The sequence below is a fragment of the Anguilla rostrata genome, chromosome 10 (assembly GCF_018555375.3).
Source record: "Anguilla rostrata isolate EN2019 chromosome 10, ASM1855537v3, whole genome shotgun sequence".
Lineage (NCBI taxonomy): Eukaryota > Metazoa > Chordata > Actinopteri > Anguilliformes > Anguillidae > Anguilla > Anguilla rostrata.
This window is the reverse complement of record NC_057942.1, coordinates 36,881,006-36,899,918: the sequence shown is the minus strand read 5'-3', so window position 1 is coordinate 36,899,918 and position 18,913 is coordinate 36,881,006. Positions and strand designations below refer to the sequence as shown.

Here is an 18,913-nt window from a genome sequence, read left to right as displayed (position 1 = left end):
TTACATTGCTGTATAGAAAATGACACTTAAAACACATTGCGTCTTCTTCTGTATAATTTAATGATCGTGGTGATGGTTTATCTATTGATGAAAAATTTTCCCACTTAAGTTTTCACATTATTAATGTTATTTTTCATTAGCTGCTGAGTTGATTGATTTAAGTTTTGTTATTATTATTATTATTATGACCAATGTATCTATCGATGACCATTGCAGTGTCATTGTCACAGTGCTTTTGATTAATTGATTATTCAGGCATATATGCCTTTACTGTGAGCTACATATTGTAAATTCATTTTCACGTGTATAATCGATCGCATGGATTTGCAGCCTCTTTCCATTAATTTATTGCTCTTTGTGGTTTGTCAACTGTCAAATATGAAGTGGCTTCTAGACAACAACACACAAAATAAAAGCCCCACCCCTGAGTTTCAACAATGTCCCTTTTAAGAGCCGAATTTCGTCTGCCCAAAACCCCCCCAGTCCCCGGCTCGCTACACCACCCCTTGGGCCTTCGACAGTTTTTAGTTTTTGGTCATTACATCACAATTATAAAGCTGCTCATCCATTTGGCTACTGAAAAAAAAATTGGAGGAGGAGGAGGGGGGCAAAGGAAGAAAGAAAAAAGAAAGAAAAAATAGGTCAGTAGCAATGAGCCTGGGGTGATTTTGCCTTCCGAAGGTGCCATTCTGCCCTCTTCTTCCCCCATCACAGGGCAATAAGCACTGCAGATACCCCCGCTCTGAGGTTCTGAAAGGGTCTGAGTTTGGGTTCGGCTTCAGGCCGGGTTGTGAGTGAAGGAGGGGGGAGAGGAGAGGTAACTCTGGTGAAGAGTAAAAAAAAATGCACCTTAACTCTTGTCTTTATTAAGAATTGAATACAGAAACACATTCAATAAAACATAAGCATGAATCCAGCTAAACTAAGACAGCTTTATTATTTGTCCAGTTTGTACTGCCATCCGTATGGATCTATCGGCTGCAGGGCGATGGCAAGGCGGTGGCAGGACAGCGGCAGAACAGCGGCAGGGTGGTGGCAGCGAAGTCGCTGCGGTTGAATGAGGGTGAGGGTTATTAGAGGTGTTTGAGGTGTAATGATGATGTGTAAGGAACTGGGCTTCGTAACCTAAAGGTTGCAGGTTCAATTCCCAGGTAGGTCACTGCTGTACCCTTGAGCAAGGTATTCAATGTAAATTGCTTCTGCATATATCCAGTTGTATAAATGGATACTATGTTTTAAAAAAAATACATTTTTAAAAATGCAAAAGTTGTGTAAGTTGTTCTGTCACTACAGAGCTTTCTGAATACTAACGCAGGACATGGACCCACAATATCCTGGGAAGCTTAATTGCGCACCTCGTTCAAACCAAATTCGCCGCTGTCGAAAAGAAATACCGAACAATAAAACTTAATTTCTGATTCTTTGCGCATATCATTGATGGGTTCTTTTTGGAGGAGTAAGTTCTCACGCCAATTTTCTGGGAAATTATGGATATCAGACACGTCTGTCAACAAAGTCGGCGCTGGAAGGAGAATACGAAAAATAAAACTTTTTTGATTATGTCGTAGCGCTATTATCTTGATGGTTCTTCTTGGGAGTGTTCCATGCGACGTTTTCTGGAATTTCGTCACACCTGTGAAATGTGGCGTGCAAAACATAACGTTGTTTATTGCGTGCACACCAGCAGATTGCAAGAATTGCTTGGACTTGGATAATCGAGCGTTCATTACCTGAGAGTTTGCGATGACCAAAGCATTTATAAACCATTGATTATACCCATTTGACGTTACCGTACTTTAAATATCATCCGCACACCTAATAACAAAAAGCAATTTATGTTAAGGGTCGTGCTCGTGTGTATAACAGCAGTAGTCCCGCCTAGGCAACCTCTCAATTACAAATCCACTCCACTGCAGATCACCCTGCCCTGCCCACGGTGAATTGCGGTCATTGTCCCGCTCATACAACTCTGCTGCGCACGAGTCTCCACAGCTGGAGGTGGTTAAAAAGCTTTGCGTAGAGGTGGAGCGCCCACGATCGTCACGCCGCCACATATCGGTACCTCACAACTTTCACCAACTACCACTGTGTAAAAGTGAACCACTTTACATTAGTATCACTGCACTGAACACGCTTTCTTTCTTTTTTTAATGCTTTTTCACGTATATCAGAAAGCCTGCGCTAAGCGTGCAGGATGCGTCTCATAACAAGCACTGCCGAACATTCAGCGAGAGGGGCTAGTCTTTTCAGACAGGTGCTTCTGGGCGCTTCTGAGATATGATTTCAATTTATACGTAATTCTAAACTCTAGCCTAACATTTGAAACCGAAATTGTGAGTTATCAGATGCGCGAGGAGACCGTATGGACAGTCCTGCAGTGGGTAGATGACATCAAGAAATATGTCATGTTAAGAAAAAATATCAAATTGGATTACTAAATCTATACATATGAAGAGGGTATTCACATTCGATGGGGAGCTCACCAGACTAATGGGCCAACATAGGCTACCATGTGCAGAGATTTTGAGAAGACCATGTCTGCATAAATTTAAATGTGGAGTAAATGTCAGAAATAATAGAGATAAAACTATTTTTTTGTAAGCTACTATTAAGTTTTATGAAATTCAGTAAGCAATTAGCTAAACATGAAGGCGTATATTCCGTGTATGACAATGTAATACAACGGTAAATAAATAAATAAACGTATCTTTCTTACAAATTAAGGTATTTGAATACGACCAACGTCATAACCATCATTGAGGGAAGGAACAATGTACCCGGAATAAACAATGAAACCGTTATTTTGAGATCACTATTTCTAAAAAAGAATGGTAATAGTTAAAAGTTGAGCAGTGCATCGCTGTGGCACTTGAGCTCAGACAGCGGACTGTCTACCGAGGAGAAGTAAATGATTGGAGACGGTCGAAAGTAGGAGGAGCGGAAAGTGTTAGTCCAATCCCGTCTCCAGTAAGCCTCTGAAACGCTTTCCCTTCCCTCCTGGAAACAGTGAAAACCGCACTTGGATCTGCGGACGCAGATGTCATGTGAAAATCCGCATGCTCCTCTGTTTTAAAAAAAGAAAAAAAGAAAAGAAAAAACTGTCGACTGCTGCTATCGAACGAGAAACGCTCCTCGCTCTCTGGAATGGTTCTACACTGAAAAAAGTGACCCCTAGACGCTGACAAAGCTAAACTTTTTTTTCGCCGAGGATCTTGTTTTAAACGTATAGGTTTGAATCTTCATGCCTGCGTTCAGAAGCGCGTCGCCACCACCACCATGCGAGGTAGGGATGCAACTGTTTCTGACAGCTGATGGAAAGATACACTAATACAAATGCGTCTGCCATTATTTCTGATGTCTTCTTATTCCGAACACAGAATTACACCGGATCTAACTATAATCTGCCTTTAAATTGTATTTTACTGTATTACGATTTTATCGAAGCTGCATGCAATAGCCTTTTGTAAGAATCGTTTTCCGCTAGGACTCAGAAGTATGCATAACTAAATAGTATTTTAGTCAACAGAGCGACCGTTGTATGAATACAAATGTAACTTATAATGGTTTTGTCTAGCTATACATTGTGTCGTGCGTGTAGTTTAACTGGCCGACGTGCAGACTATAACACTTCCGTCACCGATTTACGGATACATTGCAAAAAGCAGAAACTACGTTTCTAAGCCCCGTGCTGTGTTGTAAACACTGGAACCAGCGGCGTTAACCTCACATGCACGAATATTGCAACGCAGACAGTTGTTTTTCAAAACAAATTATCTATTTTTCAAAGCAGTGTTGATTTAAGTAAAAGAGGAAGAAGCATCTCTGTGTGGAAAAGGACACATTGAAACCTCTCGTGCAGACATAAATTTATGAAGTCAGAGAAAATGACAGAATTCGATTTGTCTACCTTATGATATCCAGTCGTTTTCAAATAGCTTTTCAAATAATGTTTCTAATCAACTGAAGTAAAAGAGACAACAAACCATCTGGTTTAAGTGGCTTCTGAGCTTCTATATTCCTGCGTATCACGCGTTCCACTGACCCATTTCAATCAGTCAAGCGCCGCTTCGTGCTGAAACGCCGAAGTGCAACTTCAATCCTGCGAACGTAAGTTCAAGCACCGAGCAGCCCGGCTCTTACGGCTTTCTCGCGAGTGCACAATCATGCGGATTGGATCAAAGGCTTTTTAAAATGCTGAATGCTATTTCTTGCCTCTTCTAATTTACGTCAAGGCGGCGAAAGGTACTTAAAATGACGCGCAGAAAAGGTGCGCGTTGCTATTTTGTTTTCCGTTTGATTTCCATCCAGTCCAATTACGAGACTCAGAGTTGGCTACAGATTCGCGTGTTCTGTTTCCGTTGTAAAAGCTGTGCTCTAATAATGTCACTTTTACGACACTTGTACAATGAAAGGGCAAAATCAAGTTTTTTTCCTGAACACGTTATTATAGTTCTGAGAATGTAAATATACATGCATGCGCATTTGCGCGCAAAAAGACAAATGTAGTGCGTAATAAGTAATTGAAAATGATAGTAACGAACAAAAATGTATTCATTTCAGTAAATAAGTTTTTATCTCATGAAACTCTGACGCGAAAATGATTTATTCGTCGCTATTTCTGCTAGTAAAATATTTTAAAATAACGTTGAAATAGCTGAATTTACCCTGCGATAAATGATTCTTGGAGTATTGGCATTAATTAATTCTTTGCATAATTGTCCGTGAAGGAGTTGTCACTGATAAAACAGTTTGTCGAGCAGATTGAAACAGAAGGGGCAGCCTTCATGTCGAATTCTTAAACTCTTTAATAATTTTGGAAGCACTGATAAGTTTCTTTGATTTACTTTTTTATTGAATGTGTTCATAATCGCGTACGTTTGGACCACACTGGAAAAATGTTATTATTGTAATTATTATTATAACAGCAGTAATAATAATAATAATAATAATAATAATAATAATAATAATAATAATAATAATAATAATAATGTGAGTACTTTCAAATGTTTCCTGTGTGTGTGTGTGTGTGTGTGTGTGTGGGTGGGTGGCGTGGCACAATATGTGGCTACAGTTGGTCGTGTAAAGACAATGACAGCTGGTCACGTCTCATCATTGTAGTAAACCAGTGATGACATAAAAATAAATAAATAATGGAAATAAAGCGGGCCTGTGGCAAGGCACATTAAAACTCCAGTCCAGGACCAGTTAGTAACCCAAGTGACCCCCCAAAAATATAAAAATTTACTATGGCCATTTGTTGTATAAAAGAAACAAAATAAATGTGAGAAAAACATCTCTGGCCACCCCCACCCCCCATTACACACGCGCATATACCACGCTCCAGGCGACATCTCGCGCTTTAAATGTACTTGAAGAAGGGGGTTTGTGGTGCCGAAATATTTAATATTTGCCTGTAAGTCATAGCTAGTCCTTAAAATGCCCCTTCACAGAACCTCGTTCTCCTTCGCCCTCTCTACGTGCCCCAGAGGATGTTGTCAGCTAGAATTAAATCAGTGTGGGACCTTTCACTGGGAAGATTTTGCTCAGTGCAGTGCAGTCTGATGTCTTTGACACTGGACTCTTTTGCTTCTGTTTGTACGAATATCAACAGAGTACAAATTAATTTCGTGCAATGTGAAGTTAGGCGACTTACATAGTACATAGGTTTACGATTGCAAAAAAAATAAAATAAAAATAAAAACTAGTGTCACGCTGTTTACTGTTTTTCCTACCCTTTGACAAACGGATTGCGTGATAGATTATCGTAATCGTTGTTACCGGAGGGGACAACGAAAAAACTTTATTTGCTGAACTTTATTTCCCTAGCACTGGTGACTGTTTCTTGGCTGATTAATTTGCGCACACAATGTAGACTGCAGAGGTGACCGGACAGCGGGAAGCGGTCACGTGCAAATCCATGGTCGAAACTTCATAGTGTAAAGAACACTCGTTAAATTATTTCAAGGAAAGTCACTAATCCCCAGTTTTATTTCTGACATTGTATCACCTGAAATGTCATAGCTGCATACATGTCTTAAAAACGAATAGGCAGTTAGGAAATGCACGTGTTGGCAGCTTGCACAATTTTTCCATCTTATCTCGACATAAACCTTTCTGAGATCGTGCTCCTTGTTCTCCACCATAAAGATGGTAATGCTATTAATATATTGATATTTTAACAGCGGTATTAATTCCAGTTGGCCCATCCCGATCTGTATAATAACAGTAATTATTGCTTGGGTGGTAACAATAGTAATTGATTTACATTAGTATACCACTCATTTGTGGTCTCATGGCACGGTATGATGTGGTATGGTGATAAGACTTTCTCAGACACGTTTGATATAACATTCTCCCGGTTAGCGCTGAATTTTAGCGATTGTGACAGCTCCGTCATGTGTAATAGACTCAGATCACCTGAGCGCGTGGCAATTCTGAATAATTTGATCTGACTGGTCGCAGTTTGTTAAATATAAATGTCGTTATTAGCTAATATAACCATCAGTCTACTCTTATTATGAAGCCCCTAATTGATTGTCAAATTATTTAATAACTTATTGAAAACGTGCATGACCCTCCTGATTTAAAATATATCTATTTGGATGGATGGTATTCAGATTTTTAGTTTTAGCTGTGTGTGCTGGCTCTCACGCCACTTCAGAATAAAATCCTGTACTTCTGCTGTCGTGTGTGGGGATTCCAGAGTGCATTGTAGGGTCCCCAAGGCCAGGTTACCTTATATTACCTGCTTGCTATGTGGAGGAACTGTAGTGGTTTCAGAAGATGGGATGCTGGGAGAATTCAGCATCAAGAATTAACCCCCACACACATGCGCTCATGCACACACACACACACACCCACACACACACACACACACACAAACACACACATTCTGTGCCACATTCAGCCGTTTTATAAGAGCAAACTATCAGTATTCTGTGCATAGCAGAGTAAGACCTCCTCTTGTCCACTCCCTCATCTCGCTCTTTCTCTTCTCTGTCCCTGTCTCTGTTGCTCACACACACATACACACACATGCACACGCACACTTGCACGCACGCACACACTCGCACTCACTCGCATGCACGCACACACATGCACGCACGCGCATGCACGCACACACACACACACACACACACACAAGTGCCACCAGTCCCCCTCACCCCTTGCTTTTAGAGTCGGGTGCCTCTGGGATGTATTCCAAAGAGCCCACTCAGAGCACAGGAAGTGGTTCAGAAATGGTTTGAAAATGGTGTAGAGATTGTTTAGCAAAACTCTCCTGCAGGCTAATGAAACACAGGGTCTCTCTTTAGCTCTCAGCCCTCAGTTATACAGCTGTTCAGAGGCCAATGTGTGTGTATGTATGTGTGTGTGTGTGTGTGTGTGCATGTGCACCCCTGCCTGTTTCGGATGTCTGTGAATGTGTCTCACCCATGGCATCATGCTACCCACATCCGAGTGAGGTTCATCTGTTGCACATGCATTATGGGATAGCATGTACGACTGTGTGATGAGTAAACTCCAGGCCTGTTGTGCACATGCATTATACGGGATAGTAAATAGCCTATGTCTCTTCTTCTGTGATAATATGGAGCACATAGCTGTTAGCATTCATGAATGACTGGGACAGAAAGTGTTTACTGTATGTCATTGATGGCGCTGGTAAAAGCATAGGATTCATAAAGGCATTTAAACTGGTGGAAGTACTGACTCATAGTACAGCATGTACAATTACATGTTCAGTGTATGGGTCTAAGTTGCAGGGATTGCATGTACATCACAATCATACTCATATCAGAGTGAAATGTACTTTATTGGGTGATCTATTGAGTATGTCTCGGTCTTTCACATAAAGGCTGTCACCATTATCAGGTAGTAGTTGGTTATTAATGATGAATTATTATTAATTAATATTCACCCACCGTTGTTTGATCATTCATCATGATCTCACACATGGAAACGGACAGTCTGTGACTCACCGTGGTCCCCGTCATGGTAACTAGGGCTCTGATTGGTCGGAAGCGACACAGGTGATGAATATGTGGCTGGGCTCATCCAGTGGTGGGGCGTCCAGGGGCTGGTGTGGTGGGGGGCTGTGTGAACGTATCGTTTTCTTCCCCCCCCCCCCACCCTTTTTTGGGTGTTTGTTCTTCAGGGCTCTTGTTCTCCACCCGTCCTGCCTGGATCACACTCAGAATGCGTTCACATAAAGGAGAGAGAGAGAGAGAGAGAGAAGAAACAAGACACATTGCGGGCAACATTAGCTCAGGTGGTTGAGTGTAATCTGGTGATCGGAGAGTTACCGGTCCGATCGTTGGCCCTCTGGGTGCGTCGAAGCGTCCTTGAGCTAGGCACGTAACCCCTAATTGTTCCCGACAAGCTGGCTGGCACCTTGCATGGCTGCCTTTACCCGTTGGTGTGTGTGTGTGTGTGTGTGTGAACGGGCGACAGAGAGCCATTAATTGTAAAGCACTTGGTGTAGCTGTAGTTGCTGGCCACTTACCATTTACCATCAAACAGACTCCTGCTGCAGGCTACGTGCGTGTGTGTGTGTGTGGGGGGGGGTGTCGGACTTCCTCACAGCCGCCCCTAAGAGGTGACTCTGGGACAGGACTGTGGGCACACGCTGTTTAACCCAATCATGGGCTGTTTCTGTGCACACACATTAAACCCAGGGAAAGTCTCTGGTAGGCCATGGCTGAGAATTCTTAAATCTCTGTCCTAAGGAATGTTCCAAATGTACTGTCTCAGAGTTATTTTCAAACTCTTAGTTCTTTTGATTTCCTTCCTCTAGGATGAATTTGATTCCAATTTAATTTTATCCCAAAATGAATTTAAACGTTAACTGTAAAGGTGTGTTAAATTATAACTGTAAAAGTGTGGGATAAAAATGAGTCCTTTGGTGTATTTTACACAAATCACTGAGCTAATCTGTTTTCTGGTTATCCATTTATCTGTCCTCGACTCTCTCACCTGGATCCGTGGTATTAGCTTGTCTGGCATCGTCTGACCTGGCCTGTCTCCAGGGATCTGTGGTGTCTGACATCATTGGCCTGGCATTAAGGGAGTGGGGGCACAGCAGCAGATGGAAATAGCCATTATCATGCATGATGTCACAATGCCAATAAATCATTGGTCAGGCGCCCGGAAGGAAGGCCATCTCTGACCGGCATTGATCAGCCGATCTGAGCATGCATGGCAGAGTGGAGCAGAGAGCAGAGGAGCAGTACGGCTCATATCTCTCAGCCTTCTTTAGCAATAGCTTTAATAAATATGATCACCCCTTCCTGGCCCCGAAGACGGTCACTCTACCATCTCCATAATTCAGTTATCCTTCACAGAGAAAGACAGACAGGTGTACATCATGAGTACAGGCTGGGTTCTGGGGTTGCGGGTTTGAGTCCCCACCTCAGCCATGTCTGCAGCAGAGGGGGCTGTCTGGCCTTGTACCACCAGGAGCCTGGTGAGTTGAAGAGGTACAAGTGCCCATGGGGGGTATAAAAGACTATCTTTAACATGTGACCCTTTTCTACAGCGGGAGTGGGGAAAATTGTCCAAGACATACATACAAACAAACAGACAAACAGATGTGAGTGCTGCCGCAACTCTTCACTCTTCACTCCAGCTTCTGGTGAAGGAGGCAGCAGCCCAGCTATCTGCCAGGGAGTTTATCTGCGGCTGGATATTCTCTGCGCTTCACGCTTGTGCGTTTTGACCGCGTTTTCCACTGTTTGCTCTTTGTTTATTTCGCCTGCTGACTCATAGCCGAGCCTTATGTAACGCATTAAAGATTACACAAAGCTTGGTCAGAGGAGCTAATCCACTGGAGCATAGGAGGCTTGCGCCATGCGAGCCGGACTAGGGTATAAATACACAGAACTTCCCCCCCCCCCCCCGGCAGCGTCAACAGCAGAGCTGGTTTTGCTTCCTCTTACCCCCCCAACCCACACCACCCCCTTCCCCTCAGTCTTATCAGTTGTCCACTGTTGGGGTGAAAAGGGAACTGGATGTTGAGGGGGAGCAGATCTTTAAACTGCTGTCAAAATAAGAAATGAAATTATCATCGTATCTCTGTGGTCTCAGGTGTACGGATAAAAAACAAGCCATAGGAACATAATTTTTGTGTGTGTGTTTGTGTGTGTGTGTGTGCATTTGTGTGTGTGCATTGTGTGTGCATCCGTGCATGCGTGTTTGTACGTGTTGTGTGTGTGTGTGTGTGTTTTTGCGTCTGTGTTCCATTGTAGCTGTAGGTACGTACACTGTACACATAATGTTCTCTATTGCATATGCACGGTTATATTTCATTTAATATTTATTTTAAGTAGGTTATTCCATTAAGATAAAAGAGTCTCTTTTACAATAGAGGCTTGAACCAAGCTCTGTAAGAAACCCAAACAGATTAATTATGCATGCCACAACACAAAGCACTGCATTACGAAGAAAAAATGCCAAGTGCGATTTCACACCATTCAGTTACATATGTGTGTTTGTGCGCGTGTTCGTCTATACGTGTGTGTGTTTGTGCACATCTGTCTGTTATGTGTGCTCTTGCGCATTTGTCTGAATATGTGTGTGCATGCTTCTGTGTCTTTATGCGCATCTTTGCGTTTGCGAGTGCGTGTGTGCATGCATGTGTGTGGGTGCCTGTGTGTGTGTGTATCTGTGTGTGTATAATCAATTTGCACAAGCTGTGTGACTGATTTCGTTCCTCAGGACTGGGGGAGCAGCTTCTAAAAACAGCCAAAGCAGCTGATAAACGAGTTTATTTATATTTGGAACTCCCTGCGGCATCAAAAAAAAACAAAAAAAAAGGTAATACGTAAATAGGCATTGCTCTTTATTGAGTGTGAAAGTATATCCCACGTTCACTTTAAGGTGTTATTTTTTTTTTCAGTTACAGTTCTCTGGGGGAGGCGTCTTCATCTGAGGGTAGCTGTGTTTGTGGGCTCTGGAATATTCTTTTGGGGCTGGTTATACATACACATGGGGGGAGGTGGTATTGTATTTCCTTGTGAGGGGGGGTCAGTGTGTGGGCTTGTGAGAGACTGTGGTGACCCCCCCCCCTACCCCCCCACCCCCCAGTTCCCTACTGACAGTTGTGGACGGAGGTCATGCTGGGACCGTTGAACCATGTGGTTCTGTGTGTTCTGACCCGAAATGGCCGAACGTGTCACCATTTGAGGTGGGGGGTTGGGGGGGGGGGGATAGACAGTCCAAGGCTCACCAAGGCTAAGGCTTCAGCCTATCATAATGCCGAAGGAAGAGAAACAGGGCTTTGGTGTGTGTGTGTGTGTACGTGTGTGTCTGTGTGTGTGTGTGCATGTTGCTTTTATGTTTGCACCCATGCACACACATCTGTGTATGTATTTATATTTGTGCGTGTATGTGTGCGCGTATGTGCTTGTGCGTATGTATGCAAGTGTACGTGTGTGTAACATGTCTGCATTCTTCGCGTAGGGAAATGGAATCTACCACTTCTAAAAGGGGGGGGGGGGTATTTGTGAACGTTGAGCCCTGGCTGTTTAGGCTCTGCTCCCGCTCCTGCTCCTGGTTCCCCCCCTGGTCCAGGTGGGTTATGCAGGGACCGTGGCAGCAGCCCTCTGCAGGTTAATATTAGGCCTGGTGTAGCGTCCTGTAGCTTCCTCTCCCGTGCCTGTATAAACAGGGCTAATCCTCCGCCAGCTTCTGCAAACGCCCGGGAGCCTGTAAACCGTATCCCCCGGTTACATAACCATCCAAATCCGATCTGCGGAGTGGCTCGCCCTGGGCTGGACTCTCCTTTCTTCTGCTTGGGCTTTTTTTTTGGGGAAAGGTTCTTTCAGGGCGACGGGTGAACCCTGGTGGACGGGAGGAACGCTCTGGTCCTCGTGAAGATCGTCTGTGTCCCCGCGTTCAGTCGTAAACGTTGCTGTGGTGTGGTTCGGGGTGTTCCTGTTAAAATAAGGAATCAGGAGAGAAATATGAGTCTGCAGACACTTCTCTTCTCCACTTCCTGCATGAAAGTTGTGCCTTTGTGTGTGAGTGTGTGTGTGTGTGTGTGTGTGTGCACTTATGCGTGAGCATGTGTGTTTGTATGCATGTACCTGTGTGTGTCTGTGTGTGTATGCATGTGAGTGTGTATGTGCGTGCATGCATGCGTGTGAGCGTGCGCATGTGTTTGTATGCATGTACGTGTGTGTGTGTGTGTGTGTCTGTGTGTGTGTGTGTGTGTGTGTGTGTGTGTGTTTTACTCAAGCACTGTAAGTGACTCCGGAATGAAAACTCAAACCTTCCTCGCTTGTAAGATCCAGTAAAACACTTGTTTCTCACAGGCACTCGTTTTAGAGCTCTCACATTCGTTTGAAAAGTTTTCCTCCTCTGACACTTTGAAAGATGATTAGCATGGAGCCTTCTGAACATTGCACCTCAAACCTCTTTTTAAACAGAGAGAGAGACAGAGCTTCTGACAAGCCTGGAGCAGGGGGTGTACTGCAGGTATTTTCACCCTGTGAGATGAGCTCAGTTAACAATGAGAATTCTGTCCAGAGATGCATGTTTTTCCTGTAATTATGTTTGCTTAAATCACTGGAGAAACAGCGGCACGTTTGAAGAGTTTGTTTGTTTCACTTTTTTCGCGCACCGCAGAGCAACTGCACTTTTGTTTGTATAATGAATGTTCAAGCTTCTGTTTGAAAGTTTAATATCTAGCCTCACAGATACGGTGCCATGCAATTTTTTTTTTTTGTGATTTCATAAAATAGGAGCCAATGGTCTATGTTTGATAGTGTGCATGATGACAAAGTCAGGTTAAATTAAGATTTGACTTTTATTTGAAGTTTATGAATTACTGCGTTACATATGTGTTTCCATGCGTGCGTGTGTGACGCACACACACCTATACAGAGGCGAGAGAGACAGAGATGAGACGGAGAGAGAGAAGGGGAGAAGGGAGGGAGGGGGAGAGAGAGGGAAAATATGCACGTGAAGAGCAGTCCCAAATTGTCTTTGTGATCAATTTGCTCTTTTAGATACTGTCCCTGGGAGGCTCCTGAGGAAAACCTCGTTACACTGAATTAAATTGTGGCCCAAGGCGAGCTATTACTGACAGGCCCTGGGAGACCATGCAGGGGAAGAAGGTGCAATATTACGCTTCTGCCTCTCCTCTCTCCACTTGTCTGCTCTCCTCTCCTCTCCTCTCCTCTCCTCTCCTATCCTCTCCTCTCCTCTCTCCACTCGTCTGCTCTCCTCTCCTCTCCTCTCCTCTCCTCTCCTCTCCTATCCTCTCTCCACTCGTCTGCTCTCCTTTCCTCTCCTCTCCTCTCTTTTCTTCTCCCGTTCTCTCCACTCCTGTCCTCTCTAAGATACAAGAGAGGAATTCAGAACAACATTCTAGTTTTCATCTGTGCATAATCTGGAATACTTCCATTTCTTACGTAAGCTCTCTCTTTCTTTCTCTCTCTTTCTCTCTCTCTCTGATTCTCTTCCTCTTTCTTTATCCTTTATCTTTATCCCCTACTCTCTCTTTTTCACTCTCCCATCCCCCTGCTTCCAAATTCTCTCTCTCTCTAATTCTGTTCCTCTTTCTTTTTCTTTATCCCCTACTCTCTTTTTCACTCTGTCATCCTCCTACTTCCAGTCTCTCTCTCCTCTCTCTCTCTCTCTCTTGCTCTCTCTTTGTCTGATTCTATACATCTTTCTTTATCTTTATACCCTGCTCTCTCTTTTTCTCTCCCTCAGCCCTCCTGCCTCCAATCTCTCTCTCTCTCTCTCTCTCTCTCTCTTGCTCTCTCTTTGTCTGATTCTATACCTCCTTCTTTATCTTTATCCCCTACTCTCTTTTTCTCTCCCTCACCCTCCTGCTTCCAGTCTCTCTCTCTCTCTCTTCTCTCTCTCTCCTCTCTCTCTCTCTCTCTCTCTCTCTCTCTCTCTCTCCCTCTCTCTCCCTCTTTCTCTGGTAACACAAAGCTGCTGTTAATAGCATGAAGCCCTAATGCTGCTAAAGGAGGCCTTGACGTGGCTGAGTTTGGCCGCTGCGGCCGTCTGTTGGCACTGTCCGATTTTTCCCAGCTTCCCCGTCTCGCGTCTCCTGGGGAAGGCTGCCTTACTAACCCATTTAAAGCACACATGCTGCCCATGCTTAATTTAAGCCTGCGCCCCTGGCAAACTCTCTCTCTCTGTTGTGGAGCACAAACTTATTAAAAAGAGCGTTATTGTTTGCGACGCTCTCCCTAAATGTGATGAAGTTTTTCCGTACTTTACTATCATACCTGAAGTCTAAGTGACGGAGATTTGGTTGTGGCCAGAACTACGGTGACACCCAAACAACGACGACAGAGGAAAACATAAAAGTCAAACCCCCCCTCCCCTGCTGTTGAAATTGCTCCGATCTGGCGCTGAATTATCAACTGAAGGGGATGCTGAGAAGTGGATTAATCACAGAAAGAGAAGCGTGGTAATGAGTACTTGTTTTGAAGCGTGCTACGTAGATGAACAGCCAGGCTCTCACGCACTCTTCTTTTAAAACCGACAGTCCTCTGGCAGATATGCCGTTTTTTTTTTACTTCCTGTAAAAAAACTGTAGCAACGGCTGATGTTATCTGCTTGGTTCTACTTTGTTTGTAGAAAGATGGAAGTTTTGACTTGGGTTTCAGCCCTATGACAGTAGCCTGTTTTTTCTGCGATAGCTTTGCTCCCTGCCGCCATCAAGGCTGACGGTCTGGCCTCCACGGCTCACAGCGCGGATGGCCCTGACGGCCATAGCGTGGGCGGGGCACTGCCCAAAATCTCGCTCTCACCCCCAAACTCAGATTCTATGGAAATGCAGAGCTTGGGAAAAACAGGGGGCGATGCTCTGGTGTCTTCCTCGTGGGGCGTGGGGCTGAACTCGGCCGTTCTGCTCTGTACCCCGCACCCTGCGCCCGTCACGTTTCAGCATCTGAACTGACGGGATGCCCAGGTGCAGCCGGTGACCAGGTCACGCACCGAGGGAAAGCCCTGTGAGCCAGCAGGCTCTGAGGCCTTCTACTTTCTACACTTTCAGTTATTTTAAACATTTTTTCATCAACATTATTTTAAATTCCTCTTTTCCATTAAGTTTAAGTCTTCATGTGTCTGTCCTGCACCTCTCGCCTTCACCTGAAATTAATTAAGCAGTACAGCATGAGTGCCAGCAACCCACTGTAGCCCTGACTGTACTTAAGATACAGCACAGCCTCATGTGCAATATTGCTTTTATTAAATGGTTACAACATATGGAAGCAATTAATTGAAGACACAATATTATTTATTTTGTAACATATTAGTTAGTAATGGTCTGTGCGCTGACTGATACTGTAACTGTATCAGATTTACAATCGCTGTAGATCTCAGCCAGTCAGCATCCAGGATTGAAACAACCCGTTTTATAAATGAATGTGCCGGTCCTCTTTGTTAGGAAGTTGATTGGTCCAGAGAAGGAGCGAGATGTCCCCTAAAACCTGTTCCCGGAGAGCCACGGAGTGCACGGTTAACCCACGTCGCCTGGTTTCTTGGGGTGAAGCGAGTTGCTGATTTTAAGGTGTAAACAGAAACCAGCAGACGCTGTGTCCCCTCCAGGACCGGAGCTGGACACCCCTGTTCTGTGGAAAGTTGTATAGTGCTTTCCGAGTGTCTGGCCAAGGAAAATGGCCTCATGCAGTTCCACACTGTCATTTACAATTAAACTCAGTGGGGAGTGTTACTGTGTGTGCGGCAAAATCCCTCCCCCCCCCCCTCCCCCGACAAGAGAGGGAAGGAGAGGGGAGAGGCGAGGGTCACTGAGTTTAAGACTGGTCTGGAACAGTGTAATTCATGGAGTGAACACTGGGACAGATTTGTGTTCTAGTGAATAGCCCTGGACCAGGGTTTTATGGTTAAACATGTCCCTAGCACAGGATATGGGATTGAAAGCTTCCTATTTAAAATGAAACTATAGTATAGCCCTGTGTTCTTAACGCTTGATAACCAACACACGGGAGAATGTGGCTGGGATAGGATAATGCAGATCCGCTGTTGTTTTCTTTTATGTGAACCTGGAACGTAGTCTAGATGTTAAGCTGTTTTTTTGCCTCCCTTTAGCTGTCCAGTAGTATGCCTGAATAATATTAATTTCTGATCAGATTAATTATGGAGTATGCTTGACACACTGGGGGTGTCATCTTCACTGTGATGTCATCATGACCAAACATGTTGCTTTTAGATGGGTGCAGTTTATCAGAATGTGCGTGTATGTGTGTGTGTTTGTGTGTATTTCCGTCTGTGTGTTTGTTTGTGTGTGTGTTTGTGTATTTGTGTGTGTATTTGCGTCTGGGTGTGTGTGTGTGTGTTTGTGTTTGTGTGTATTTGTGTGTGTGTGTGTGTGTGTGTGTTTGTGTGTATTTGTGTGTGTGTGTGTGTGTGTGTGTGTGTACATGTGTGTTTGTGTGTGTCAGTGTCTGTGATACAGGACAGTGTTGTTGTCTGTGCAGGATTAGGGTGAAGGGTGTGTCGTGTGAGTGGGCCTCAGTGATGGGGCTGGGGGTAGGAGACGGTGTTTTTGGGGTACAGTCGTCCTGCGCTTTGTTCCCACGCTTGCTCCCCCAGCTTTGGTCTGACCCTGTGTGACCACCCTGTCTGAAGGGTCAGAGGTCAGGGCTCGTCTGTGTTCGTTAGGGGCGCGTCAGGGGCCCCTCGGGTAATCGCGGTTCAGGGGGTTCAGGCATCCCCACCGTGGAGGGCCACGGCTCTTGCAGGGCGACTCGAACCCTAGCCCTGGATGGCCAGTTCCTACATGACTACTTAACTGTGGTACTCAACCTTTAAATTATACTGACATTTTGTAGATCCCTTTGCCATTATTGTAACTTTGGATCCCTTGAGCTGGATTGTTATGTATCACTGTTTTATTTGACCCATAAGTTGTTCAGATCCTCGCTCTTATGTTGACAGTTGATCCCTTAAAAATAATACCAAGAATGCACTCACGCTGCTCAAAGAGTTTCATCAATGTGTGGCACAGAGCCAACTGTAGCCTTTGTAAACTATAGTTCCCAGAATGCTTTCTTGTACTAAACACACTATGGTGGATCTTCAGTGCATCATGGGAGGTGTAGTTTCAAAGAAAAGTAAGGACACCTGCATAATGTGACTTATTGATTGTGAGAGGCAGTCTTTGGCAGAGGTGCAATCCTAATTAGTGAAATCAGCTGGCTGTGTTCATGAGTGGAAGAAACACATGGCAGACTTTCCACCTCTGGTCTTTGGTGAGAACAATTCAGTATATTTCAACGATATCAGAATCTATGGAAGAAAGCTGGCCTGGAAAGTTTAGAAACAGTCTTCAGATCAGCATGCCTTTATCAGTGTCCGTCTGTCCAGCATTGAGAAAACTGTGTTTAGCATTGAGAAAGCAGTGTGCTTAGTGCTTTGCTGTTAGCTTTCTTTGTTTTGTACTTCCCATCCAATCAGCTGTGTGTTCAGGTTGCCTCTGTATTATCAGTAATTGACATCATCATGTTTAGTAATGGCATAGTGCCACACATAGTGTGTTCGGTAAGCCTCAGTGGAAAGCAGCGTGTTTCGAATTAAGACAGCAGTTTGTTCAGTGTTTCGACTGTAGCTTCACATTCAGGAACTAAATAGCCGTTTTAAGCATTTAGACAGTAGTGTGTTCAGTATTTGGACAAAAGCCTTTGCTGGGTCCATCTACTACTCTGTTCAGAGAGCAGAGGGTGGCGTGTAAGAAGCATGATTATGATGTAAGCATGTTCTGTGTCGGCCGTTCAGACGTGTGGTGTGTTCAACGCCTAGGCTTACAAGTTGGGGGCGGAGGGGACTTGGGGGGGGGATGGGTAGGCCGGTCATAATTTTGCTTGGAGATGTTCAGCCAGCAGTGACTCCCCCTCTGGACCTACACGGGGCGCCCAATCAGAGACAAGGGCAGCCTTTTCTCCGTGGGAGACAGCTGAACCCCAGCCAATGGGAAGAGGTCATTCAAGCTGGCAGGCAGTTGTGGGGCTGGGGGCAGGGTTGACCAATTACCCATAATGCACAGTGAGTTAGATGAGGAGATGCCAGCATCCACAGACCGGGGGGGGGGGGTTACCCATATTGCACCACTATAGAACGTCAGATTGGGAGGTTTGACCTCTGACCTCTGCCACACAGATCCATAGATAGGAGAAAAAAAAAGTTTGAGCAATTACCCATAATGCACCATGGCAAGCTGGAGCCATTCGGATGGTTGAATGTGATGATAATGACCAACTGTTAGCAAACTCTCCTCAGTGGCCTTATAAAATAAGCATCTGTTTTCACCATTTCTGAACTAAATTGTTTGGTTTCTGTCAGGGATGCAAATCTGACAGCAATTCAGTAATTACAGGGAAAGCAACTAATGAGTAATTTTGGGGTAAAATGACTCCTTTTCAATCTAGACTTCTCAAATCTTTCTGCTACTGCTACAGTCCAACAGGATATGCATGCTAATTTACAGAGTAGGACGGATCTCTACTTTTGGATTTACTGTGACAAGACAAGGGGTGATTGATTAAAGAAACAGTTCACCCTAACAGATTGCTAAATGTTTATCAGATTTTGTTTGATTGTCTGATGGATTGCTTCCAACTTTTTTTCTCATACTTTCTGGAAGTTATATGTTGGAAGTAATACACTATATGTCAATAGAACTGTGTACTTTGTATTCGCTCACAAAAGTTTGGTATGGTTGAACTTATGTTTTCTTTCAGTGAATGAGAAAACCAAAATATAGTGTAAGAAGCGAATTCCTTGTATATATTTAATTTATTCATTGTTATTATATTAGCTTAGCCTGGTATGTTCAGTGGGGATCTTCAATATAATTGAGAGTAGTAGGCAAATCAGATACGGACAGGTGCTCAAAAATATATAAGGTGAACTTTGTTTTGATATAGACCTG

At 44.1% G+C, this 18,913-nt stretch overlaps 1 protein-coding gene across 2 annotated transcripts in view; it reads left to right on the top strand.

The window, feature by feature from the left end:
* The first annotated feature begins 2,987 nt into the window (after window positions 1-2,987).
* The window catches only part of rorb (RAR-related orphan receptor B), a 42,117-nt gene continuing 26,191 nt past the window's right edge, over window positions 2,988-18,913 (top strand). Inside the window, exon 1 of one of the 2 annotated variants that reach the window (XM_064296831.1) lies at window positions 2,988-3,283. In XM_064296831.1, the coding sequence (XP_064152901.1) occupies window positions 3,277-3,283 (7 nt within the window). In that variant the 5' untranslated portion in view covers window positions 2,988-3,276. Of the gene's footprint in view, window positions 3,284-17,144; window positions 17,238-18,913 lie in introns of those variants that run through there. The other variant, XM_064296829.1, reaches the window with a different exon arrangement.